The 27,394-nt window shown below is 48.2% G+C and overlaps 1 protein-coding gene across 9 annotated transcripts in view; it reads left to right on the forward strand.

The window, feature by feature from the left end:
• The window catches only part of CELF2 (CUGBP Elav-like family member 2), a 604,346-nt gene that overhangs the window by 515,628 nt on the left and 61,324 nt on the right, over positions 1-27,394 (forward strand). For all 9 annotated transcript variants that reach the window (XM_081820569.1, XM_081820561.1, XM_081820566.1 and 6 more), the window contains 2 exons: positions 17,611-17,659; positions 25,492-25,626. In XM_081820569.1, the coding sequence (XP_081676695.1) occupies positions 17,611-17,659; positions 25,492-25,626 (184 nt within the window). Of the gene's footprint in view, positions 1-17,610; positions 17,660-25,491; positions 25,627-27,394 lie in introns of those variants that run through there.

The raw sequence follows: 27,394 nt of genomic DNA on the forward strand, positions 1-27,394 counted from the left end.
GATACGCTGACTCTGGGGCCTCGCCCTGGACCTGTATTTGCCCTAGATCCCGGGTTCTGTGTACGCATAGCAAAGTTTGATGCGTATGCACCGGTAGGACCTGGGCTCACCAGGACTGTTATCCTGGGACTCTATCACAGTTCACTTTTAGACAGCTCTGACTGCATATGCATGCGTACCTCCTGCGGGAGGGTGGGTATGTTTCCGCATCTCAGTGCTCAAGAGGGCGGAGCTGCTTTGTGACTGGAGGCAGAACCACCTTCCCTCATTTCCTTGCAGGCTTCCGAAAGTGATCTGGGTGACCCGACCATGTGGGACAGGTCGGGAAGGAGGTAGAGAGGTCACTGGCATATGAGGAGGTCTTTTGTTGTCCGGCAGCCTCTTTGGATATGGGCAACTGGGTCTTTTCCATGCCGTCGGCTCTCCAAGACCTGCCGGAAAATCCCGCATGAGTGAGACTTACGTAGAATTAATATGCCCCAGCCTCTAAGAGGATGAATGGACTTGGTGCTATTTTAAGCGTAGGTTTTCTGGCCAGAATAAGCTCATTCTAAAGCAAGAGGAACAATTTGCTGCCACACAGAGTTAATCCCTAATACTCGGCAGTGCGGTCCCACCTTGCAGAAACCGTAGGCGTGTAGAGTCCTTGCTGTTTGACCATTCATGGACCTGCAGGTCCTTACAGGGGAGCAAAGCCCTTACTGCCCTGTCTCTCTCCACAGCCACAGCCTGAGAGACGCGCGCGGACAAAGAAAATGTAACGACCACATGAGTGCTAGGGTAGAACATACTGCCTCCTAGGAGGAGGTACTTTATAAACCTGTATACGTGTGTTAATTGGGGAGGCTTACAAAGAATGTCAGCTGCCCTATATAGTGGTTGTGGGATTTCCCTGGAGCGGGTTCTTGGGTTCCACCCCTGCTTCTTGTGCATCTGGAGACGTGTTTCCCACGTCGGGTTGCTCACAATCCCTGGAAATACAACAGACATCCTGGGCAGCAGTCTCTAAGCCCAGAGTCATTTGTTTCACAGAGAAATTCAAACCGACACAGCCAGCGTGTGCCTAAGTCCCGCTGTTGCCTTGTCAGACCGGCGTCAACGTGTGACCGAATGAGAAGCAGAAAGTGACCAGAGGAGCCAGGTGGGAAAGGAAGTCAAGACGGGCCGGGCCGAGAGATGAGCGCACCCCGAGGGGAGGACGCATGTCGGGTGCCATACCTGCCGAGGGTGTGTTAGACCGGCATGGAAAAGGGGACCCGGGAAAGGCCTATAGGAGGGGAGAGTCAAATTATCAGGCCTCCCTAGGAAAAGGGGACCCGGGAAAGGCACATAGGAGGGGAGAGTCAAATTATCAGGCCTCCCTAGGAAAAGGGGACCCGGGAAAGGCACATAGGAGGGGAGAGTCAAATTATCAGGCCTCCCTAGGAAAAGGGGACCCGGGAAAGGCATATAGGAGGGGAGAGTCAAATTATCAGGCCTCCCTGGGAACTTAGGCAAGCCAACACCTTGTGTTTATTTCGTTGATCACAACCAAATGACTGGCTCGCGAGGAAAAGCCCTCCACTGAGTTTGTGCGGCCCCAAGGACGGAAACATCATCAGCATCGTTCTTTTCTGACGTCACCTCAGAAGTCAGGCCACAACCCTTGTGCTGCCTGCTGTCAGCTTATGGTCCAAGCACAAGCCCAGCCAGACTCGCGAGGGGAGCAGACTGCCCCTCTTGAGAAGGGAGATACTGAAGGACCAGGGAGGAGTGTACAGCAGATGCTGGGTTTCATCCTCGCATTGCTCTCCCCACTTCTGTGTTTCAGTCTCTGATTAGAGATGAATTAATAGATTGGGGCTGCAGCGGAGCTTCTCCTTCCTAACCAGGCATTTTTGGAGACTGACACACCATGCTTTCCCATCGGTAGTCACTGTGCCTGAGTCCCAGGGGCTAAGCCCCTCACCCTTGGCCTTGGCAAGAAGCACAAGTCCATACCCCTCATAGCAGCAGGATGTGGCGGCCACAGTCAGCACATTGGCTCATTAGTGAAGATGAGCTCTAGACTCTCAACCCAGTTGACTAACCATGAAATCTCCTTTGCGTGAAAGGGAGGGAGTGAGCGAGCAAGGATGAAGACATTTTGGTCTTTGTAGCAATCTTTGGTGATGCCTCCTCAAGGTACTTTGACGATGTTGGCTAAGCAGAAGTGTGTTGTGTCGGTAAGGGCATGCCCATGTTATATTTCTATGTAATTCGCCTCACAGGAGATAGCCACTCATGTTCAGGGACGGGAAAAGGAAAATGGAAAAACACTTTGCATACAAGTCATGGACCTCTTATGAAGCAGGTCTCTCGAAGGCATCTGTACACAGTGCCTGGGTCCCAAAATAGCATCCCATGGACCATGACCTTCAGTATCTTTGACAGCATTTGGTTGGACAGATGTTGTAGTTGGAGTTTTTTGGGTGCATTCATAAGCATCTTAGCTTGACTCTCTTCTCTGAACATGATATGCCCTTCAAGTCTTCTGGTAATGTCGATGTTAATTATTTCCCATGGTAATTTTAAAAGGCCTTAGTGGGAAAATGAAAATTTAGCTCTGACTTTAACAAAATTCTAAACAATGAAAGAATAAATACACTGGCTGGCTAGGCATGGTATCGATTTACCCAAGGGAAGGTTGGATAAGCCTAAAGCTTGAAACACTGAAGAAGCCGGGGTGGAGCAGAGCTGAGTGTAAAAGAGAACCTATAAAGACATCTTAAGCCATAAGCCTTCCAGGAGCTTTCATTACACAGCGAAGAGAAGTCACTGAAAACCTACTTTCTCCCAATAAAAAGGACGGTGCTGTTTCTCATGAGGATAGCAAGCCAAGAACTAGGCTTGCCCCAGGGTTCTGTTTTCACCCCTTCGTTCTCACTCTGCACGAGTTCTGATTTCCGTCATTGATCCTCTGCTTCCAGTGCCCTGCTGCCTCCCAAATCTTGATCTTGATATCAAACTTCTCTGATTCTAGCTGCTACTGGAAAGTTCCATGCAGTTGGTCCACAGGCAGCAGTAAAACTAAGCACCCAGGCCCCCTTCACGTACTACCTGTCTGAGTGGTTGGGGACACCACCCAAGACAAAAAGCCAGAAGTCATCCTCAACCCCTCCTCTTCCCATACCGCCCCATCTCAGTACCCCATTTCTGATCAGCAAGGAAATCCTGTATTCTCCCTTAGCAGCATCTCTGGAATTCTGCCCTCTTTATCAGTTGGGACGAGTTGTCACCACAGCTAGTAAAAGCACAGAAGGGATTAAGAGATTCTCAAAGTTCTCCCTATCATGACTACACTCATTCATCTTCCAGGCACTCCCTTGAGTGGGAGGGGATGGGGTAGAATTAGGACACTGCGGTTGCACGTTACCCCCAGTGCGCTGCAGGAGTGTGTGAACGTGGTTGTGTTGTGTCTTACGGCAGAAAAAATGGACACACCTGGTGGTCTTAAGGGTGAGATCCGACCTCCACACTGTGTCCCTTACTTTTTCTCCAGCTTCTATGACGCTCTTGTTCACGCACTGCATTCCAGCCATTGGATCCCACGCAAGTGTTGTTTCACTTCTGTGAAGGTGGAATCGAATATTCCTTCATTGTAATCCACTGTAGCAGATGCTGAGATTCAACCTGTCACTGCTGAATCTTACTCTCCCCAGTTGTTCAACTACCTGTCTCTCCCATAGTAAGCTCCAGATACCTCAAGGAGAGAGAGCTCTCAGAGCCCAGCCTCATACTAAAGATGCTGCTCAACAAATGGGTGTTGAATACATGAACTCTCAGGAATAGCTTTTATTCATCGACACTCTCTCAATATAAAAAAATCTCAAGAGTTCTTTACAAACTGGTGGAGTACAAGAGGGAGGTGGGAGAGCGGTCTTGATACTTGGGCTCTCCGTTACAATCCTTTTGGTCAGGTTAGACCCCTACTCTACTCTTTTTTTTATTATTCAAACATTTTTAATCCAGAAGACAGTCATTTTTGGTGAGGCACGAACACATGTGGTCACAATGCATTTTTTACGCTGGTTGTAACACCTAAATGAATTAAGAAAATAAGAGCTTATAATCCTAGGTTTCTCTGCAGCTTATTATTTAATCTGACTCAGTCCTCAAAATCATGCATTGAGGTTTCCATTATGATCCTTGCTTCAAATAGTTTACCAAGGGTTAAGGAGGTCAAGTGGCTTGACCATAGGTACTTGGAATTGGCCAAGTTGAGCCAAGACTCAAACCCAGACCTTGTGTTGGTAACTCTCCACTACAGAGAAAATAAAGCATCCCAAATTTCCCAAGACCTCATTCAGAGAAGAAAGCATCAAAATAGATGAGCCAGTGCAGATCAAGTGCTGTCAAGAAGGGCTTCTTGCCTTTCTTCCTTAATATAAAATGTCTCCCATATTCTTAATGTATCCCCTTTCTGAGTTTTCCTCTGCCATTTGAATTTTGGTTACAGTACTGTATACTGGAAGGCCTAAACCAGAATCTGATCTTCAGAAGACTGAGCTTCAGGGTAAGGGTATTTATAGAACAATTGAACTGTCATAATTTCCCTGAGCACTGCCAACAAGTAATTTCCAAAGTGGGTAAACGATCTCACACCTGAGAGTAGAAGGTAGGAAGCAAAATGAGACAGTAAAATTAAACTCAAACTCATAAAGAATTAGCTGCACTGGAGGAGAGATCTTCATTTGGCAAAATATCAACCAAAGTTTAGGACTACTGTAGAAGATGAGATGAATAAATAGAGTTGCTAAAAACAATATCAGATGTTTAATGGATTTGCATTTTAAACATGGCTAATATGAAATAGCCCTTAAGGCATTTTTTTTCAAACTTGCCATCTATTTTTAGTAGGGAATAATTTTTTAAAAACCAGCCTCATTTGTTTAAAAAAAAAAAAGATACATAATCATTTCTTGCCTAAACGTGATTAAGAGAGGAAATTACACTAGTTATCTGCTTCCATTCACTTAGTATAAATCCCAAAGGCCATGGAGGTAGCTAAATAAACAAATGGAGAAAGGCTCCTGAGTGAGGTATCGTATTTATTTGTCTGATGTAAATGGAGTTGTCATTCCTAAGCCAATCAAACCATGCATTTTTTATGAGAGGTTGCAACTTGCAGATACGGAAATGTTAGACACTAATTAATAAACGTGGCTGGCAGAGCCACTCAAACAATTCAGGACTCTGACGCTAAGCTAGGGAAGGATCAGTAGAATACAAAATTCAGTGGGGCTTTTCCATGGATTTGATGAGACACCGGTACCCCGTCAGAAGGTTCAAGAGAAGATACAGCTGGCTTAAGTTTTCCAAGTTAGTTTTGAACCAGAGGTTTTAAAGATTTGCTTGATAGAAGGGTATTCTTGTGGTGGCTTTAGTTTGCCTTGAAGTTGAAAGGGAACCTGAGATTAAGGGATAAGGCATCGCTAATCTTAACAGCGTTGAAGCCGCAGAGAGTGGGCGCAGGGAGCCCCGTGCTGCACGTGGAACACCCATAAACTCCACGGTTGGTATGGGGAGGGGTTTTGCTTTGTGTCATCAAGTTCACATTTAATTGAGCTCATACAGCTTGTAAATATTGCAGATGAATTACTGGAAATCTCTCCAAACCTTACAAAGGGAAGAGCCTACATCAATTGAACACTGGGAGCTTCTCATGAGTCCATTGAAAATGACATAATGCAGTTTCATTGCCATGCAGTAGACAAGGTTGCAGCCTATAAAGTTGTCAATATTCAACTATTTATGATCTACAAAATGGCAATTGCACACCATTCAACCTAATAACATAGGTGTTCCTAGGTGACGAATATACAGCGGTTATGTTGGCAAAGGAAATACTGTCTCTTTATGCCTGAGGAGGGGCGCTGTGCCTTTTTGTGGATAAGCATGTGGATGAAGTTCCAGTAAGAGGGAGTTGTCCAGTTTGACTAGAGTTGAGGAGAAATGTTGAGCAATCATGAGAAATAAGCCTGAAAAGGTAATTTGGGGTCAAAGCATGGAGTTGTTTGAAAGGCCATGGAGCTGGAATTTAATTTGGCAGATCATGGAAAGTTTTTGGGCAAGAGACAGAAATTACTAGACCAGAGTTTTAGGCAAATTAAAAAGGCAGTGGTGTATGGGACACTTGGAAGGCAAGGACCAGAAGAGGTGAGGGGGTCATTTCAGGAGTCTGAGGGAGCAGGAACCAAGAGCTAACAAGGTGGCAGCAGGGGAAATAGTGAGGAGTAAAGAAGAAAAACAAATCGCAGGGAAATGAGATCTACACGGAGAATTCCTAGGGGAAGAAAACTCAGCAAATGTAGGGCCAAGCCAGAGCGGCAGTCAGGTGAGGGTCTGGGGAAACACACCCAGCAGCTGTCTCATCCAGCATGCAAGCTTCCAGTGGCTGACCGAAACTCAAGTGCAGTCCAGCAGGTTGCGCCGTCCAAAGGGTATTTCCTGTGGGGACGCTGCAGGGGTGTGGCCGAAAGCACCTGAGTGAGAGGATTCCGGGAAGCAGTACCGGGGATTGCCAGTAACAGGGTCGAGCCCTGGGAAGGAGGCGAGCCCCCCGCTTGGCCAGGACTCCGGGCTGGGTTCACAGGGAGTGAACAGTCACAGAAGGGCCAGGTCAACGAGCAGGGGTCCCCATGCAGAGTGAAGGCCAGCTGGAGAGGCACAGTGACCCAGGCACAAACACAGGGCTCAGCTCATCCCCATTCACAGGGTGGGGAGAACAAGGTAGTGGTGAACGACCTGAAAACAGGACTGTTGGAGAAAGGAGCCACCGTAAGCCTGGCAGGCTGGGTTCTCCTTTATCCCAAGGCTGTGTGAGAGCTGAGCCCAAAGATGGCCATTACCGGCAAAGGCTAATGTCAGAAGGATAATTTATTTTTAAACCAGACTCATTTGTCTTAAAGTATGAGATTATGCTAAGTTTGTCGCATGTGGAGTCATAGTATTGGAAATATAAATGAACTACCCAGGTCATTAAACCACTCCTTAATGGCCAGGCCAGGCATTATTATTTCAGTGTGTATTTTGCATGGCTCAATTAAGCAGCATGTCTAATTTAGCATCTGGGTAACATCTGGAAGAATGACTCTTGGAGCATCCATTGGTTTTGGAAGACAATTCCACAATCAAAAAGAAATCATGATTAGAAAGGATATCTGTATATTTCCCAGTTAGTAATAAGGGCAAATTATTACCTTTCTCTCAATTTTGGCTCATTAATCAGTAGTGATTGTGATCTCCCAGCTGTCATACGAAAGCCTCGTGTGGTCTTCTGCGGTACTTGGGGCAGTCCCCGCAGCACTGTAATCCTACAAGCCTTTCCTTACACTGAGTCTGCCCGTTTGTCTTCATTTCTAGAACTGCTTTATGCCCTCCGGTTTTTTTGTCATTAAAATATATAGATCTCAAGATTCTAGACAAAGCAAGGTGCAGTCTTACAATTTTAACTAGTTATGCTTTGCTTTTCACCAAATTTATTTGGGAGCTCAAATGCTTGGATAAATTGCTTCTTATATCCCAAAGATGCAGTGACTGAGGAGGGGAGGCCTGAGCTGTCATCAAAGAAAGGGCTTTCTATTCACAATATTGTTGGTAAACACAATAGCAGAGCCCTTCTACAGAAATAACAGCTAATGAGGTACCAACTTTGACTGGAGGGTTACAGAGAGACAGAGATTAACCTTTCTAAGTAATATACTATAGTTCCAAGAAAAGTCAAACTAAGAACAGAGTAACATCCTTCTTGAATAGCCAGGCTCCGGAAAGCGACACACTCCCACTTTGTTGTAACAATTCTGTTTCATTCACATCCCATGCCTCTTCCTTTGAGCCTATTCATTTTTCTTGTAATTTTAAGAGCACATAAAGCAAAATGGAAGCTTGTGTTACTATTTAGTATGAAAACACAGAACCTAATCACAGCTAATGAGTATAATAAATGCCGGGCCCTGGCTTCTCTTGAGTGTATATGGTGTATGTACAGAAGGTAACATAGGCTGAGTGACTAGGACACCGAGTTACAGATGGGGTTGTGGAATGTTACTTGACAGCCAATTAGAGTAATCTGTCAGAAATGATGACTTAATCACCATAACAGATTCCAAATTCCCTCCTAGAATTCCACCCAGAGTAATCTAATTTTCCTGCCATATTTTATTTTACTTATTTTATTTAAAAAATATATTTTCCAGGACTGAATGGTTATGCTGCTCTTTTTCCCCCTCTGGTATTGCACCATGACTGTACTAGAAATGTAAACAGATAGTGTCATTACCCTGCAGCCCGATGGGCCAAAAGCAGATATATAATTTGGGTTCTGTAGGTTTTTCTCCTGGATTTGGGAGTTGAATGAAACTCGCTGCATACCTCCCAGGTGAGCAAGAAAAGCCATTCCTTCCAGTATGTTATCCTGGCTTTGGAAGGGACCTTTTCTCCCCACCTCAGGGAAACCTTTATGCTAGCTAAAATAATAATGATAGTAATGACTTTATTCAGCGCTCTGCACTTCACGTGTATCAGTCAGTGGCTATCAGGAAGAAATAGTTCTTTCCACTCTGAGTTTTCTCCCCGACTTGTGATTTGCTTTGGGAAGAGAAAAGGTGACTTTTATTTCTTTATTGTCATCATGTTCAAAGCCACTTTTTTCCTTGGCTTAGGTCACTTCTATAAAAATTTAGGTTAGCAAATACTGGTTGCCAAGTTTTTGTGTTAACTCCATTGGTGGCCATACACAAAAGCAATTTGGAATAGCCCTGGGATTCAAAGTGTAGATGAATCCCATACACTGTGCTTCCACCAAGGAATCCCGTCTTGAGAGGGCAGCTCCGCACTCCATTTTCTGCAGACTTTCCAAAGCCATATTCAAATAGACGGGCATCATACAATCCAGTCGCTTAACAGGAAACCCACTGCCAGGGCTTTCTGGTGTGAATGATGCTTAGCCAACAAAAAGTGGTCCACACTGATTGATTATTTATAGATTCCAGTGTACTTTACTGTACTACCAGTTTGGGAGGAAACCACAAAATGTAGGATCAGTTAACGTCAGGGATTCAAAATTATTTTCCTCTCTGAGAATAGGTGATAGTAAAGGCTGGTCTTCATCAGTCCACTTCTCAGTATAGGTGGGGAACATTTCAGATAGCTTGGCCATGAAACACTTAGGGTCTGATTCCATCGTGTGTGTCTTGTTTAGGAGGGCCTGATGAAGGGACTGTGGGAGAATCAGCACTGAACCTCTGCATTAGGACGTACAGCTCCTTCACAGTCAAATGGCTCCTTGGCTGGGGCAGTACTTTCCATACATGGCTCTAAGGCTGTGGGTTTTTTCTTTCCATCATTACAGCCATTTGAGTTTTCTTTCCTACCTTTTCCATGGAGGCAACACAGTAATTCCTGTTCTGAGGCTCACTTACAATGTTTCTTACGTGCATGTGCAATACACACGCTTGTATGCATCCATACATATACACATGCACACTGCACACGCTCGTATATGAGTCTAAGAGGAAAGAAACTTATAGTTAGACAATCTTTATGTTTAGTGTAGAAGAGGGAAGTTATGGTAATTTTGCTGTTTCTTAGAAACCCGAGATTCACCTGCAGCACAACTGTGTGGATATATGCTAGGGGCAGTATGGAGGAGTTTTGGGGACAGAAGCTCCAGCCTGGGACAGTCCTGAGTCTCAATCCCTGTTCCACCGCTGACTTGCTCTCGGGCTTGGCCAGGTTACATATCCCTTGCTCTCTCGCTCCCCAACCCTCCTTGGCTCCCCATTTATACCTGTCTCAGGGTTGTTGGAACAGTTTAGACACATAGCGAGCCTACAACAGTGTTTGGCACAGGAAAAACGAGAAGGAAGGATTTCCTCTGTTTCTCACACACAAAAAAAGAAACAAAAAAACTCACAAAAATTGGGGGCACCTGGGTGGCTCAGTCGGTTAAGTGTCTGCCTTCAGCTCAGATCATGATCCCAGGGTCCTGGGATCGAGCCCCACATCGGGCTCCCTGCTCAGTGGGGAGCCTGCTTCTCCCTCTCCCTTCTCCCCGCCCCCCCCATTTGTGCTCTCTCGCTCTCTCTGAAAATAAATAAAATCTTTTAAAAAACATCTCACAAAAATTGCCTGAATTCTCTACTTCACCTACCAGGTGTAGCTATGGGCTGGTTGTAGCTGATGCAGCACACGGATTTGGGTCTTCCGACTCCTTGCAGAGGTGCCATTCTGTTAAAGGTATCTTCGCAAGTTGACCACACTATAGTCCTTAGTAAGGCTGCGTCAACATTCCGGAAGCCACCTTGGTCTCTCTCCACCCTCCCTGACGCCGAGCCTAGTAGAACCGTGACCGAAAATGCCGCAGTCACCCACCTGGAGAGCTGGGCCGGCCGACGTGGCTTCGGGTGCCTCGCCGTAACGGCAGACCCCCCGGCAATACGGACTTCGATCTGCGGGCATGGCACGTTCCAGTGGAAGGCAAATCTTTTGAAACTCCTTTTTGCCACTTCTACCACCTTTTCTGAGAAAAATGCAGGAAGTACAGGTGCTTTGGGTACTTCACGGTGTCCTGTACAGTGAGGCTGGAGGTGGTCTGCACAAGCTGTATGTGCATCATCACGGAGGGAAAGAAAAGTTCCCGTTGGTCTTGAAGGACTGGAGTCCTGTCATTTTCTCACTTGGTGCATGGCTCTCGTGTGAAGTCACGTCTTTCCACCCCCCTTCTCTCCCTTTAAATATTTTATGGGCAGTGAGCTTATAATATGTACCATCACGGCTGTTCCCTCAGGGATCAAGACAGGTTTAATAATGAGATGCAGAAGAGTGACTGTAAAACCCACTTCAGGTTAAGAAATGGCATGTTTTATTGAATCTCGTGTTAAAGGTGGTTAACTCATCAATGGGTGATGGCTGGGGTTAAACAAGTTTCAACACGAGTTCTCCTCGGTGTGAGAAACCAGCCTGTCTCCTTCCCCCAGGCCCTCCAGCTCCCAGACGAGGCCGGGGTTAACACTGGCTGTCGAAACTCAGAGGTTCCCCCTCATTCACCACAGGACCGGGGCGGAGAGGTTTGGCGAAATCCCGCCAGACTGCAGGTATAATGGGGACTCCAGAGAGCATAGCTCGTGAAAGCCGCTGCTCTGTGGGCCAGCCCATCCCTGTCGCTGTGACGTGACAGGACCCGTGATGCGGGCGGGGCTCTGCACAGCTCCCTGTACGTGCGGTGACCCCCACGGACTTGGCGTGACGGCTCTGCTCCACCAACGTTCCGTCCTCCTGTTCATTTTCACGAGCTGCAGCCGGGCGCTTCTGTGATGCGTCGAAGGTCAATGCGTTCAGGAGTGAGGAGCGTCGGGTCCTATCAGGAGACCTGCCATTCTGAAGACCAGGGGTTGGGGGGGGACAAGGGGAGGGAAGGCCAAGGGCCGCTCACTCAGGAGGCGCTGGGAGAAAGGGGGAGAGAGGGGGAGGCTCTATACTGGAAGGCTGGCGTGCCCCGACGCCCACCGACAGCTTCCCACGAGAGTGCCCACGTCGGGACGGCAGCCTGCGTGGTGTTGTTGTTGATGCCATGCTCAGATCTGGTGCAAGATTCAGCCCTTAACCTCAAGAAGCCCCAACTCACTGGAAGCCTGATCAGGTCCCCAAGAAATGGACCTCAGTGAACTGCAGTAACTGTCCTCTTCTCTGGGAGTTTCCACCTTCTGTACGTGGGTTGGAACACTTACTACACAGATGTCACCGAAATTAAACTGATTTCTAAGGAACAGGCTCAGTTCCAGTCATCCCCCCCACACCCTCCTCCCACCAGGAGGGAAGGAGCTCTTAAAATTTCCCCTTTTTGTTAGATTTCATCTGTTTTTAAAAAACAAACAGGGCTAGAGACCAAGAAGTTAACCAGTACCTTAATGTGTAACTGGAGGCAAAATGTTGTTCTACAATAAAATGACAAATTCATGTGCAAAGAAATCTTCGAGGAAATAGATTTAGAAGGCTTTCTTCATAGAAATGCAAACTTGATGAAATGTGTTAAGTCAAATTTACTGCCATGAACAGGATCCGTTTCCAAAACGATTGATCTTGGCATGTCCCCAGGACAAGCATTCTGCCAACAGGAAATCCCATGGTCTTGCTTTGCTCCAAGGACAAGCTGACTTGAACACTAGTAATAGACTGGGCACTCCGGTTTCATCGTGCCTCGGGAAAACCGCCCTGTGGGTGTCACAGGCTGGTGTGTGTACAATTCCTAGACTCCTCCAACAGAGGTGCCATTGGATAGATCATGACAATACAGACCCCTGAAGATTTTTTTCCAGACTCTGCCCACCCTGTATGCTTATGGAGATGCAGATTCGACTTCATTAGCGTGTGTCTCTTAGGAGACTCCTTGCAAAAATTCTTGAAGATTGTCCTCCCCTAGGGAACCACCCTCAAGCCTGACTCTGAGATTGCCTTAGGACTGGTGAGGCATTAGGGGATTGGAAGCATGACTGCCAAATTCCCTGGTCCTTCGTCCAGTCTGCTATTGTCAGCTGGGACCTCCAGGTGCAGAACACAGGCTCCGGGCCCCACCCCCTACCCATCCCCCAAAGGCGGGGGGGAGGGGGTGCGGGGGCAGCCATTTTCCCCCCTCGCAACAGACATAGTCTAGAGAAGCAGTGGTTTGGACACCCTGGGTCTCATCTTTCGTTCTTGACGGCGTGGTGAGGGTAGGGTTGCTGGCCACCAGTCTGGTTCCAAGTTTTAATTCAAGCTTGAGTAGACTTGCATTGTTTTCATCTTACTTGAAATTCTCCACTCCCTGAGCATATCCCTCACTCTTAGCCTGGTTATGCTGCTTTAGGTATTTCGTATTCGGTGAATGACCTTCTTTAGTGACTTCTGTTGCTTCCTCTCTTAGTTAGAAGGTCGTCACATCATTCTCTTGTAGCAACGTGGCTGGTTTTCTCTTATTCTGTGCCTCAGAGTGTGTTCTCTACTCTGAAACGTCCTTCCTTCGGGTCCTGGTGAGCGTTAGGATTCCTTCAGGACTGAACTCAAACTCTGCTCTGGCTCAGACACCTTCTCTGGCTCGCCCTCCCTGTGTCTGCGTCCAGCATCTCTGAGTCCCCACACTGCGTGTCTCAGCGTGGCTGTTGCCACCACTGTTTATAAGCTCCAGTGGGACCAGACTCTTCCATCCGTGAGTTTGCAGCATCTCACTAACATGGCATCTGGTAAACGAAGAAATAAGTGAACAAATGCGTAGTGCTAGTCTGACTGTGTCAAATCTTTGAACCATTTCCTGTCGTAGGAAAGGAATCCCTTTATTACACCTTGAAACTTTCCACTAAATGCCGGCTCCTTTCCGTCACTTTCTCGCTCCACTCAACAAATCTCCCAAACTTCTTTGGAATAATGAAATTTTGAGGAAGTGCAACAACATTACGAAAACAACTCCTCCAAACCATTTTTTTTGGTCTTCCTTGATGTTTATATCCCATAAATGTATAACTCAAATGCACTGTTCGTGATAATGAGCCATTCTTAATACAGTACTGATTGAACACCCCTCTCCAAGAAGGTCACAGTGCTGTACACACATGATCCCCATAGTCTTCATGACATACCTGAAGGAGGGTGACCGCCCATTCAGAATTCACCATGCTCCGACAATCCAACTATGTGAAGTTGACTTTCTCTCTCTCGGGGCCAGGGGAGGACCAGAGCAAAGTTCAAGTCTGCAGTGGCAATGGCCATGTTCTTACTACTGATCTTACATTCCAGAGCCTTCGGGGCAGTCTCAGGTCAGAAACGGAGCTGAGTCTCTCGGCAGCTGCAGGAAAACCAAGAGTCAAGTCTTGGAGTAATACTCATCATAAAGTGCGTAGATGAAGTGTTCAGGGAGGTCAAAGGAGGGAAGGTGACTTCCGCCTGGTGGGGTACGGCAGCGCCTTCAGTGGGTGGGGCCTGCGGTCCTTCATTGTAGGCTCGTGCGTCCAAGTCCCATGTTGGACATTTAGTAGAGAAGCAGTGTGATCTGGGGGTAACTGGCCCTGAATGAAATGGAGAGAGCTTAGATGTTTGATCCCAACTCTGTCGTTAGTCAGCTGTGCGTGAAGTCACGGTTCCCTTCAGACGTATAAATGAAGAGCATTGGGCTGAATGCTCCCCAGGCCCTTGACAGCTTTAGAGCAGAACGATTTCTGTTCTTGCAGAAGCTCCCAGAGCTGCTGCCCCAGACCTCCGTGCACATCAGAGGTCCGGCTGAATGCCCATAGCACTCTGTCTAGGCCCCTTTTCTGATGTTTGCCACCATTTGTTCTTCTTTCGCTTTGTGCACATCAGCTGCCATGATGGATGGGAAGCTCGCTGAGGGCAAGAGTCCTCTTCATTCATTTTTGTGTCCTGTACATAGTGTAGGTACACTCACCTCCTGTCTCCTTGCCTCAACCTGTGACTCTCACCTGACCCTTTTCAGCACGTTGGCCTGTTGTCTTTGCTCTCTGGAAAAGAAAGATGCCACGTCCTCATCCTCTGCCCCAGACTCCACTGAGCGAATCTTCTTGAGATAGTCGTGTGCAGTTCTCGTATCTCCTGCTGCTCTCCTCCCTATTACTCCCTAGCTCCTGCAGTGTGGCATTCTGGCCCCACCGCCCCACAGAAACTGCTTTTGATCAGTTCCCAGAAGAAAATCGTATTGTCATATCCAAAAGGATACTTGGGCATTTCCATCGTAGCGTGCTCTGACCATCACCTTGTTCTGACAGCTCTCCCGCGGGGCTCCTGCATAACCAGTTATTCCTGCTCAAAACCTCTTCGCTTCCTTTTTCTTGATATTCTCTATGGTTCTCTTGATAGTCCTTGGCTCTTGGCTCTTTTCACTGTACGTTCCCTCATGGACAGTTTCACCCATGCCCATGGCCCCAGAGCCGTCACTACAGCCTGGGTGCTCTGTGGCACCCAACTTGTCTCCAGCCCCAGTCACATCGAGTGTGGCATGTCCAGACCTGCACTAATCAGTCTCCCCCAAAACTACTTTTCTCATGTTTCCCCTCTTTGGGCCATGCTCCCGTGATGGTTCTCATTCCCCCTCATCCCCACAACCAGCCAGTTGCCTCTGAGGTTTAGGCCATCAATTTCACACGGATGTCCGCAGTAGCCTCTTAGCGGCCCCCCCCACCCTGTCCCAATTTATCCACCACATCGTAGCCAGAAAGGACTTTTCTGGAATTTAGATTTGATCTTGTTGCCCTTGCTACCTGAATCTTCTATGCCTGACTTGACTTTTAGACACAATTTCAGTTCCTTAGTACACAGGATCCTCTTGAGACCCAGGTGCCAACTGCCTTTGCATCTCCTTCTTGCGCCCTTCCCCACACACATATTGGCCTCCTTGCTAGGAGGAAGTATGCTTTTTCTCACCATTGTGCCTTGCACAGGATATTCTCTTGGTTTCAGATGCCTTTTCCCCCTCTTCTGCGAGCAAGTCCAACTTGACCTTTAGGACTCGAATCACATATCCCCTTTGCTAAGAAGCCTTCACTTTCCTCCCCAGGCAGAATGAAGTGCTTGCTCCCTTGAGCTCCTGCACCCCCTTGCTCTTCTGTCTAGCATAGCACTTCCCATGTTGCTCCTGGGGCTGTTGACACATCAGCCTCCCCCATACACACTGAGCACCCGAAGGGCCTGAAATTCTTTATTGGGCCTTGTTCCCCAGTTCCTAGCCTAGAGCCTGAGACACAGTGGGTACTTCACCCATCTTTGCTGAATAGATGGATAAAGCCATGCTAGAAGGGTAGCCACCTTCTACCCTGGGTAGAAGCTACCCTACCCTGAGACGGACTCAGCCCATCTTCCCCAAGCATTAGCTGTAGGATAGAGCCCACCTTACCCAGCCCAAACCAGGACTTTTCCACATTTTACTTCTGTCTGCTTTTTAGGGATAAATTCCAGTCTTTTCTGAAAAGATTGCTCTACTTGCTGACCCCTGAACATTCCATTCTCATTCTAGTCTCTCCTCCACAAATTGAGTATGTTAATGGAGTGGGAATCCGAGTAGACCCCACATGTAAAGGCCTATGTTCTATGCATAAGAGCATCTTGCCTTTTAGAATAAACAAAGCAGGGCGCCTGGGTGGCTCAGATGGTTAAGCGTCTGCCTTCGGCTCAGGTCATGATCCCGGGGTCCTGGGATCGAGTCCCGCATCGGGCTCCCTGCTAGGCGGGGAGCCTGCTTCTCCCTCTGCCTCTGCCTCTCTCTCTCTCTCTCTGACTCTCATGAATAAATATATAAAACATTAAAAAAAAAAAAGGATAAACGAAGCAGCCCTGAATTATTTAGCCTCTCGTCCCCTGATAGTACTCCCTCTTTCCCACTCCCCTTGTGTTTTGAAGACCCTGCCAGGCATTAGCTACACATGGCCCTAACTGCCTGATGATAATTTTCCATCATTTAAGTGCCAGAGCCAAGTACCATTCCCCTTTCCTTTAAATTAGATAAAACCCAGAGCTGGGGCTTGCAAGTGATGGAAGTCCACTGGGGGAATTAAAGGTTCAGAGAGAACGGGACCCATTATAATAAAAGCATTTGCAAGGCCAGTGATTCCATCTACACTGTGGCTCTGAGGTTCCTTGGGGTATGATGAAATATAAAGTGAGAGGACCTTTGAAAGTGGTTGGATGAATTTATTTTAATTGGAAATGGTGGTAGCATTCTGCGCTTGGAGGAAACTCCGTGGATCGTGCACGGTGGTGAGATGGACATTGTGTAAAGAGCCACAGAGCACCCAGGGGCACCACGATTCAGGACCTTGGCGCCACTCTGTCTCAGGTTCCTCCCACTCCTGCACACCTACCAAGCGAACCTGATCGTCAGATCCATGCCTCCTGCCCTCCCTCCCACCTCCCCTCCCTCCTCCCCTCCCTCCTCCATCCCTTTAGTAGCTCTGCATTCCTCTGTCATACTTTGTATTGAGAAAAATTACGTAATAGCGCCTAAATCAATCAACTGCTAGACCTTCAAATTACTCATAATTGTGAGGTCTAAGAAAAATCCCTGCAGCAGAGAGCATGGCCAGAAGAAAAACAAAGAAAATCTGCATTTAAATGTGTAATATACTACAGAAGAACAGTAGTTCATTTTTCCCAGCATGTCCTGGGCCCTGTTCACGGCGCCCCCTTTATATGCCTTTGCTCATTTCATTCCTGCCGTGCAGGTGTTACCTCTGTTGCACAGATAAGGAAACTGAGGCTCAGAGAAGTTAGCGCGCTTGCCCAAAATCATGTGGCAATGATGATGAACGGCAGAGCCAGAACTGCCTACAAGATATGGGCAGAAACTATACTGAGTGGCAGAACCAGGTTTCAAACTCAGGTCCGACTACAAAGCCCAATCCTGTGTCGCAGGGCCCAGTGACTCAAAAGGGTTCTATTCCTGAACGTCACCATAGGCTTGCATTTTCATGCGTTTACTTTTGACGGGGAGAGATCCTGTTATTACTGATGTGTCCTTGTAACAGTTTGAGGACTCAAGTTTAATAGTGTGGGGTTTCTGAGACTGTTCATACAGTTGTTCAATCTGCCTTTACTTTCTCACTTTTGTATTTTTAGATGCATCATCCCATTCAGATGAAACCTGCAGATAGTGAAAAGTCAAACGGTAGGTGGTGACCAACTGTCTCCTGTAATACTGTCTGTTTCTTTCAATGAAGGAGTCAGACGGGGGAGGGAGGAGCCGGCCCCATGTGCTTCCTGCTCTGGGAAAAGTGGGGGATACGTCTCTGGTGTAAAGATCTGTTGAAGACATTGCAAGAAATGGTTTTCCGTGTCCCTCTGTTCGGGGCTTGCTCTGTGTGGTAACTCTGTGGCCTTTGCCTCTTGTTGATCCCCTCCCACCGAGCAAGCATCCCAGGACACCTGATGGAGAGGAAGGACCTCAGGGTGTGTAAAGTGGATGAGCGGGAAAGGGCTCACCCACCAAGAATGCTGCTTGTCTTTTCTCCTCCTTTGGTGTGTTCCTCTATGGCACTCTTCTCTAAGTTGTACCGATGCATCTGCATCCAAATTCATTCAGAATTCAGCCAGCTGATTACATAAATGGACGCTCAGTACTAAAATATGCATGGGATGATGTCTGTGAAATCATCGAGATTTACCTCTCCAAGATGCGGAAGGGCCAATAGCCACATTTCTCTCTCCTAACTTTCTGCTTCCGTTTACACCCGCCTTCTGTCCCCATTTTGTTCTTTGAATTCACTGAAATGTATGTTAAAGGAATCTTCTACCTTCTCAGACCTCAGCGCGTCTCCGTCCCCCAAGACTGACATAATCAGCACTGTTTGCTTCCACAGGCAGGTCGGCACCTCATTAATTAGTAATCAGGGCAGAAGCCATGCACTCAGAGATCTGCATATCTGCAAATGTAAATTATGATTGGGGTCTAAATCTCTCCACAAGGCATTTTTTGCTAATTGTAGTGCATCCCATCTTCTGGCTTCTTCACAGACTAGGAAGTTTTGAAGAAAATTCCAAGTCAGAGCATGGTACCACCAGCACCTGATTGATCCGTCAGGGAGTAGACTTGGGCGCTTACCCCCTCTCCCCACCCATCTCCTCCACCACTGCACCCCTGTCTGAGAGTCTGTTCCCTTCTTCCCGTACCACATACCGCAAAGGCAGCATCCAGCATCAGAGGGTCCAAAACCTCACCCTGCTTTCCTGCAGGACCCCGGTCAGGTGACTTCACCCCTTTATTCAGCAGTTACCCCGTGATAACTTACTGTGGGTGGGGCCTGTTGCTAGGGGCTAGGCTTCGGCCCTGAGTCTGAAGCAGAATAAGGGGAAGGACTAAGAAAGACACTGCCCTGACCCCATGGAACTTACTGACGTTGAGTCTACTGATCTAACGGTCACTTAACAACCAAACTTGGATCTCCTCATTCATGAAATGGGAGTCATGGTCACTACCTCCATAGGTAGGTGTTTTTTGTTTTTTGTTTGACTCACATAAGATACAACAGTGTTTTGCAAACAATAGAGCACCACTTCTCTAAAATGTGGGTTATTGTTACCTCCCGGATTTTTCTCTGGCCTCATAGGGCTCTGCACTGAGAGTATCTACAGGCAGAAGGCCAGGTGCCCATGCTGACTCCTGAGCCTTTTTGCTCCAGAAGTACACATTTACAGTCTGTTCTGTTCCTCATGGGAGAGAGGAGTTGTGTATTCGGGGGATGAACCCTGTCTGTGAAGTCATCTGGGAGCTCCTGGCCCCTAAGAGATGCTCCCTGTCTTTGGACTCTTAATTCTCTAGCCTGGGTCAGGACAAGGGCCATGAAGGAGGTGTGGTCTTATTTCTGAACCTTGGGTCACTGTTATAAAAACAGGATGAATTAGATAACTCCTCTGGAGATGTTTGACCTGGAATACCCAAGTAGCTGGGCCATGAAAGGGTTTCTTCTTTAGCTTTGCCGCTGTGTGGACACAACGCCTGACTTAGAGAACCCGTCCTATAGGCTAGCGACCTGGAGGTCTCAACTGGTTGGTCACCCTTGCTTCTAGTGTCAGCTCTGGACTCCGAGGCTGATGTTTGCCCTGGGTTTAGAATGGCAGCAACAGAGTAGAACCGCCCTCAGCCAACCATTTTGCCAAGCAGGATTAGACACTGTTATTACTAAGATGCAAAGATACCTAAAAATGCCGTTGTTCAGGAAGCAACTCAGGGTAGCAGGTAAAAGCGATCTCGAGGAGCTCAGACTTGACCCCTGCCTGACCATGCACGTGTTTACTGGGTCCTTGGGCAGGTTCTGTAACCTCACCCAGGCCCCATATCTCTGGCTGCAAGAGGGGGCGCTCGGTGGTCCGCAGTCTGAATTCTTCTTGTGACGCCCACCTTACGGGGTGCTTCGAGGAGTACATAAGTTAACATCTACAAAGAACTTGGCCTAATGCCTGGCACTTAGTGAATATTTGCTCTGCTAAGTCATCGGTGCGCTTGTGGGAGGTGAGCGGCGGTGTTATGCTTTGTGGGCAGCCGAGGCTGCCGCTCCTACCAAAGCACGGCTCCGGACACACGAAGGAAAAACCACCTCCACACACCTTCTCGTTGGGCCAGTTCTTCCTTTGCTTTATAGATTGACCTTCACTTTCTGAGTTTCCGGGGCGGCAGGGGCGGGGGGGAGTCAAAAAGTGTAAGTGGACTGAAAGCTCCTTTTAAGGCATTTTTCCTTATGGAGGTGCAAAGTCTGTGCCTCACCTTGAGAGACGGAACAGGCCTCAGGGTTCTCCTTGGACCTGGCTGAGGAATCAGGAGTGATGTATCATTTTCGAAAGCAAGTGATAAAAGGCGCAAGTCCTTTCTGATTTCACATGGCAGTTTTGACAGGTAAGCGTGGTTTCCAAAGCTCATAGAGCACAAAGATTTCTTTGGCTCAGATGCTCTCAATAGCTCCTGGAGTTGTGAAAGAGAGATAACGAGCTCTAATTGCACCTTTATTGAGTTTGCTGACATTTATGGATAACACAAAGGACTCATCACAGTTAGACAGTAACCATCTTCATTATCAGTATGTTCGGCTTTCGGAAACTTTGTATTTGCTGAGCAAGAAAGGGCTGCTAATCACTGATTAATTAGTGATGGACAAATGAATTCCAGAAAGCAATCGCTCTTTGAAGCCTTCATCCATCTAGAGATTCTGACAAAGGGAACCACTGTGGTAAGCCCAAACACACTCGGTTGCTCTTGGATCTGCCCCGCCCTTCAGTATTTTCCTACACAGGCTTTCCAGATCTCCAGGCCTCCTAGAGCCTGCCCTCTTAATTGGCTCTGATTTAAGCTGCAGCCTCTAGCATATTTCTGCAAACTCATAGCATTTTACTTCTAACTGTGCCAGGTGTTCAAAAAAAAATCCCATTCTGGATCAGCAATAAAATACTGGAGTCTTTAGGAAGAACACACTGAATAAATACCCAGATTTCACAGACTCCAAGTTGTCTTACCATTCTTCCACTGCGTACAGTTGAGTAATGGCAGGGGAAGAGGCTTGATTGAGGAGGTGTGGATTCTGGATTGCAGCATACCCTAGCACATAGTTACTATCTTTCATTCTGTATACCATGGGAGGGCCTCTTTTCCAGCTTTGTTTGCTATGCAGGAAAAGGTACCACCTGTGCAAGATTGAAAAGTACATGCAGTTGCCGGATCTGAAGTTTGTCTAGCAGTAAGTGATAAGAAAAGCATAGAGGTTGCCTTTGGTTCTGTGCTGGGGGTCTCAGCGACCAGCCAGTGTTCACTCTTATGTCGTGCTCCTGGTTGAGAGGGTTGGTGTTTTTGTTTTGTTTTACTCTGTAGACAGAACATAAATGCATCCTGCTTGAACCCTCCAACCTCACAACTTGTTGGGGCTCCTTAGAGCCTCACATCCAGAAATGCCAAGTAAGCCCTTTCTCTTTTCTCAAGGCCTCTGAAACCCCTGCTGTCCATGCATTGAGTTCAGAGCTCACAGGGTCAAAATGATGGAACGTGGTCAGGGAGGTTGCAGGTTTGCAAGCCTCCAGTAAAGATGGGAATCACAGGGCATCCCCATCCGGTCACTTTCCAATGCACTGGAGGAGGAAGAAATAATTTTGAAATTCAAAGTGGAGAGACTCACGGATTTGGAGGCAGTAATTAAATGCCATATGTTAGCACTAACACATTGAAAAGTTGTTAATTAATTCAGGCCGCCCTGAATCCAGGTGTGACTTTGACAGATTGTACACCAGGGTGTTCGCACAGACTTACAATTAGGGATTTTTCAAAAACGAAGTTTCTATTCCTCGAACTTAAAAAAGTCCCCACTTAAAACTTAAAATATTAACCCATTCTCATGCCACGGGAGGAGAGCTTGAAATGGTCCCTGGTTATGGAAGAGCTTCCGGTCCGGTCGTAATGAGTGATGGGGCCGCCTCACCCGCACAGCACTCGGTGTAAAAAGTATCGCCCCTTGCTCATTCATCTGTTATCCTGAAGGAAAGTAGGCTTTTCTTTCTTTCCTTCCTTTTTTTTTTTTAATTTCCGTAAAGCACTTAACAGGATACTGTAAACACAGTAGGTTTGTTGAAGCAATCTGCATTCGCGTGGATTGAAAACCTAAGTGAGCCGCTGCCTGCCTGTGGACACTGAGGAAAAAACCCCACCAAGAAACTCATCAAAAATTGATGGACAGTTCAGTGAATGCACGATAATTATGTTTATTTAAAATGCTGACAAAGCTGTTTAAGGATCCTCAGACTGGGAATCCCAGGAATAGGTTTTACAAATAAATTTTCACTGGGAAAACTCGAGGGGGAAGAAAGCGGGGAGTGAGTAGTTCTCCCCGTTTGCCCTTAAAGCACGCACGGCCCCAACTGTTAGAGCCACAGAGGTACTAGGGCTCTAGTGATTGCAAACATCCAGCTTCCTGGATGGGGCGCACGCCCAGGAGGACATCGGCATTTCGGAAAGCATCTGGGAGGTGTAGGTTTCCGTTATATTTCCTTAGCTGCTACTTAGCATTGAAAAGAGCGTTCTCTTCCATCTCCCTGCCCGGGTTTAGCCGGCGGGATGCCTCGGAAGCCAGGGTTTGTTGAGCAGTTGTTTCCAGTTCTTACTATGCCTCTTAGGAAAAATCATTCTTTAAGCTTATTCGGGAGCTGCACATTTAGCTTATGCCTGCATCACCCTGGAGCTCCAAACCTGCAGTGTTTTAGCTCCATGCCATCATGATAGGTTTCCCAGTGAAACCAAGGACTCACTGGCAATTTATCATTTGCTTTTGTTTGAAAGAACTAAAACGGGATCCTTCAGAATAAGAAGAAATTCAATAGGATTTTTTTTTTTTTTTTTTAGTCTCAAGAAGATATTAGCCACAGCTTCCTCAGGTAGAGGTCCTAGAGATGGGGGGCAGGGAGAAGGCTACAACTGGGACTAGAAGTTGGCCGCTCCCTGCTCTGCAGCGCTTCAGTCCGTTCCTTCCCATCGGGGGGATGCCGTGTTCCCTCTGGGCCACCGTGTCATCCTGGTGACCCCGCTGTTGGTGAGCACAGATGCTACTCCCACCACTAACCCATAGATCACTGGTAGCTCACCTGCTCTGATGGGAAAGAAAAGCGCTTCTTAAATGTAAGATTGTTATCTCAGGGAGGAAGGCAGGTCCTCACCAGCTTCCCCCTACGACTCAGAGCCAGTGATGCCGTTGCCCACGTCCACTTTGACGTACCCATTGCTGGGTAGCAATTACACCCAGGACAGGGTGTTCCTTTCCTTATACCTTGTGCTGCCCCCATGCTTCTACCAGTCTCTCCCTGTGCTCCTTAAAGGCCAGCTTACATGCCTTTCTCAAGCTCTTGGCACACGATCGGCAGCTCATGGTGCTATGGCATCGTGGCTTCCAATGGTCCTCAGAGCCTGAGTTTCTCTGCACTGTCTCGGGAGCTGCCCAAGTGCAGAGCGCGGCTGGTGGGTGGGATTCTGGGCTTCAGCGTTTCTGCCCGCCCCCCCCACCCCGCCCCACTTCTCTCTGTTCCTTAAGAAAGACAGCAAGGATAGAGAAGAGTTGAAACCCATTTTATGGATGATAAGACCAAGGTCCACAGAAGTTTTCTCACTTCCCAAGGTCGCACATCAACTCAATGGCGGGGCTGGGACCAGGCAAGTCTCCTGACCTGGCCCTGCCCACCCCTGGAGGCCTCCTTTCACTCCTCTGCTCTCGTAGGAAACAGCACCACCGGGGACAGGACTGGAGCCAGGAGCGGGGCAGCAGGTGTGGTCCAGGTTAGGCCCCCTCCTTGCTGAATGACCCCAGGCAAGTTCCCTCCCTGCCCCACGGGGTGGGGTGGGTGTCTTTTAGAGTGAGACAAAACGTCTTTCAAGTCTCTCCCTTCCAGTCTGGGCTGTACAGGAAGGAGCACTTAGTTGCCTCACTCAGGCCTCTCAGAGCTGCGCTGTCCACTAGAATGTCACCTGTGGCTTTTTAAATTTAAATTAGTTACAGTTAAATCACAATAACAATTCAGATTCTCAGTCACACTGGCCACGGTTCAAGGGCTCAGGAGCCACACGTGGCTTTAGCTACTGCAGTGGACACCACAGGCAGAAGGTTTCCCCTCGTGGACGGGTGTGGCTTCAGAGCAAACCTCCCTGTGTCCCATCCCTGCTTCCCCCACAGATCTCTCCCGGGCCCCAGCGCGGGGTGGGGGGTGTCCAGGCCAGTTCGACTCAGGCCCCAAGAGCACCTGGCCCTAGAAAGCCTAAAATACATTCTTGTTGTTTAAATGAAAATGAGACACTGTCCAGGGCAGGAATAAGGGAGACAGAGATAAAAGCCAGTTGAAGAGCAATGGAGAGATGATGATACAGACACAACACGGAGGTACGAACACAGCGGTGGACGGCAAGGCCCTAAGCCGGCCTGCCTCAGGTGCCACCACCGCCAGCTGCCCTTGCTCCCGGTCCCGAGAAATGGATTAAAATGCAACACAGGAAGTAAGCAAGACTCTTCCCCATGGACGTCTAGAACGGGTTTTTTTTTTTTCTCTTTCCTAAAAAAAGGCTGCAAACACTGTCCTGAAATCAGTGATAATTGAGCCTTTGAGGCTAAATGTAGGACACTTATCCTGAGCGCAAGCTTGTAGATTTTGAGGAAAATCTCCCAGGTCATCAGAGGTAAACCTTCCCCAGTCTTACCCTCCTGGCAGTTTCCAAGGTTAAGAATGGGCGTGTGGTTGTCCGTTAAGGGCTCCACCCTGAGCATCGGGCCGTCCCGATGGGCTTCTCAAGTAGCCACAGCCCTGTTCTCTCCCTACAGTTGGCTTACTCTTCAGTTGCAGGTGCAGACCATGCCTTGTCCAGGTTAGAGCTGCATAGCCAGTGTGACAGACAGATGGACAGACAGGTTATTTACTGGCTCTCCAGAGAGATGAGCATCTCCCTTATCTCTTCTTATTGTCTGGATCCATGGGGCAAAGCTATTTGAAATTGGGGGAGAAGGTTTTCTCCGAGTGCCCTATTAAAAGTTTTGTTTCCTATCGCACTTCCTCTGTTCATCCCATTTTTCTTTCCCTGACCCTTTTTCTTTCTCGGTCATTCAAGTTAAGGAACACCTACAAAAAAATTCAAAGGCATATTCCAAAATATCTCTATGTCACAGTAGCATTTAGCAACTGCATGGAGCTTTAACATATTAGTAAGCACTGTGAGTCTCCAAACAGGGTGGGAAGGGGAGGACTTTGTAGGTTTCCTGTCCTCTGAAGGTGTGGTAGGGGTAAGCACGAGCTCACAGAGGAAGGCAGTGTCTGGGAAGGTCTGGGCGGGAGAGCAGAGCTGGGGGGCGGGGCATGGAAGTCAGAAGAGCTGGCCTTGGGGCGCTGCTTCCTCTCACATGACTGGGGGCCCCCAGCTTGATGTGGTAATGAAGCACTGATTACATGAAAAGGGATAAAAATGGCCTTTGCTCATTCATTATTTTTATCTCCTAGCTGTGGAAGACCGAAAATTGTTCATAGGAATGGTTTCGAAGAAATGTAATGAGAATGATATCAGGGTGATGTTTTCTCCATTTGGCCAGATAGAAGAATGCCGGATTCTCCGGGGACCCGACGGGCTGAGTCGAGGTGAGTGTGCCGTCTATAAAGTCTCTTCCCTTAAATGCTAATTGGAACTCTGTGTCACAATCAAGGTAGACATAGCCATCGCACGCAGCGAGAGGTTACCCTGTAATGTGTCCCGTGTGATCAAGTTATCCACCATGAACTTTTCACCGTAGCAGAAGGGATCGCCTTGTATTTCTCAGGTCAAGAAGGTTTTGAAGGCATATTAGCTCAGGCTATCCCAGCCAGCGGGGAAGCTGACAGGCTGCCCTGTCGTTATACACGTCTCTTTCGATCTCAGATTGAAGTATGTTTTGGGGGCGAGGGAGGGATGTGGAGGAGGAAAGAATATGGGTTGTTTTCATCTTAGTCTCTGGCTTCCTGCCTCTGCCCGAGAGAAACATGAAGGGGATGGGCCTCTTGACAGCGATAGAAACCAAGGAAAATCGGCAGTGTTCCCATGTAGCGCAGAGCAGGTAGGCACTCAGAAGCACTGGGCCTATCCTGGGCTATGAGGGTTTTATTTTAAAGAACAAAACTTCGGGAGGCCTGAGCGCAGAAAGTCTGTTAAGTGGCAGAGAGATGACTTGGTCCAGAAGATTGTAGGCTCCTCTTTGTCACCGTGACAGAAGCAGATATGGTGGCTTCGAGCACTGACAAAAACCAGTATTTTTGCAAGCAGCTATCCAAGGTAGCGGGAAATAAGTGTTCGCTTTCCATGTTTGCCTCTCCTTGGACAGCGTCACACAGATCCTTCCCTAAACCACTCCTAAGTGCTGTCACTGAGCATTCACCCCCATCAGACTGTGTTTCCCGAGACAGCCCAGGAGGCTGGAGTCAGAGTGTATATATAAAACGTACGTTCCACTTCTAAGAAATCCATATGTTTGCAACACAGAGAGGATCTCATTCTATTAATGTACTTACCGACGCAGCTTCCATGGGGCTAATTAGAAACTTCTTTTCATTCCCAGTCTCTGACCACATGCTGAAAGAAAAGCCTGGGCCTTAAGTCCCCAAGCACGGATTTTCCCCCATCTCCCTCATTTTAGCTGAATGCAGCACCATGTGAGAAAGAACACTTGTTCTTTTGGCTCTGAGACACAAAACTTCACGATGTCAGCTGCTAGAATGGAAGGCACAGAGAACAAAAGTTTCCCGCCTACACCCACCTGCAGAGCCCCGCACGGGAGGGAGTCGAGGGGAACAGTAGGAGGAGGTGAACAGCTTCCAGCTTGCGGTGCCTGGGTCTTCTTCCGAAGGTGGTTTTAAAAGGAAGGAGGCAAGGGAGGGACAGCTGGAGCTTTCCCCGATAGTTGCGAAGGCTGTCAGTCGGCCTCGCTGCAAGCACGGGCGGCCCTGGCAGCTGCACGAGATGGGCGCCGAGCGGGACCCTGACGCGCAGGCGCAGACGATGCACAGACGATGCGCAGACGATGCGCAGACACAGTGCCTGGGGCGGAGCCGGAGCTGCCCGCCCACGCTGCTACCGGCGCCGCCCACAGCAGCCCCGGGGCCGGAAGCGCACAGGAGAGGAGGGTGCCAGGACCATCGTGCCATCCCCCGGCACACCCACCCCCGAGAGCCTTACAGCCACGTGGGGTCATCTGACTGTGCTGGCAGTCCTGATAGGTACGCGCCCGCTCAGGCCAACCAGCCCGGGGCGGGGGGGGAGAACCCTGCAGGGAAAGGCAGTGTGGCTAGACGAAGAAGAAGAAAACAGGGAGGAAACACGTGATCCTCTTGCCGCAGTCCCTGTCCTGCTGCCAGTGTAGCAATCCGGACCACCCTT

Source organism: Leptonychotes weddellii, chromosome 5 (assembly GCF_054177405.1).
Source record: "Leptonychotes weddellii isolate Sample4059 chromosome 5, ASM5417740v2, whole genome shotgun sequence".
Taxonomy (NCBI): Eukaryota; Metazoa; Chordata; class Mammalia; order Carnivora; family Phocidae; genus Leptonychotes; species Leptonychotes weddellii.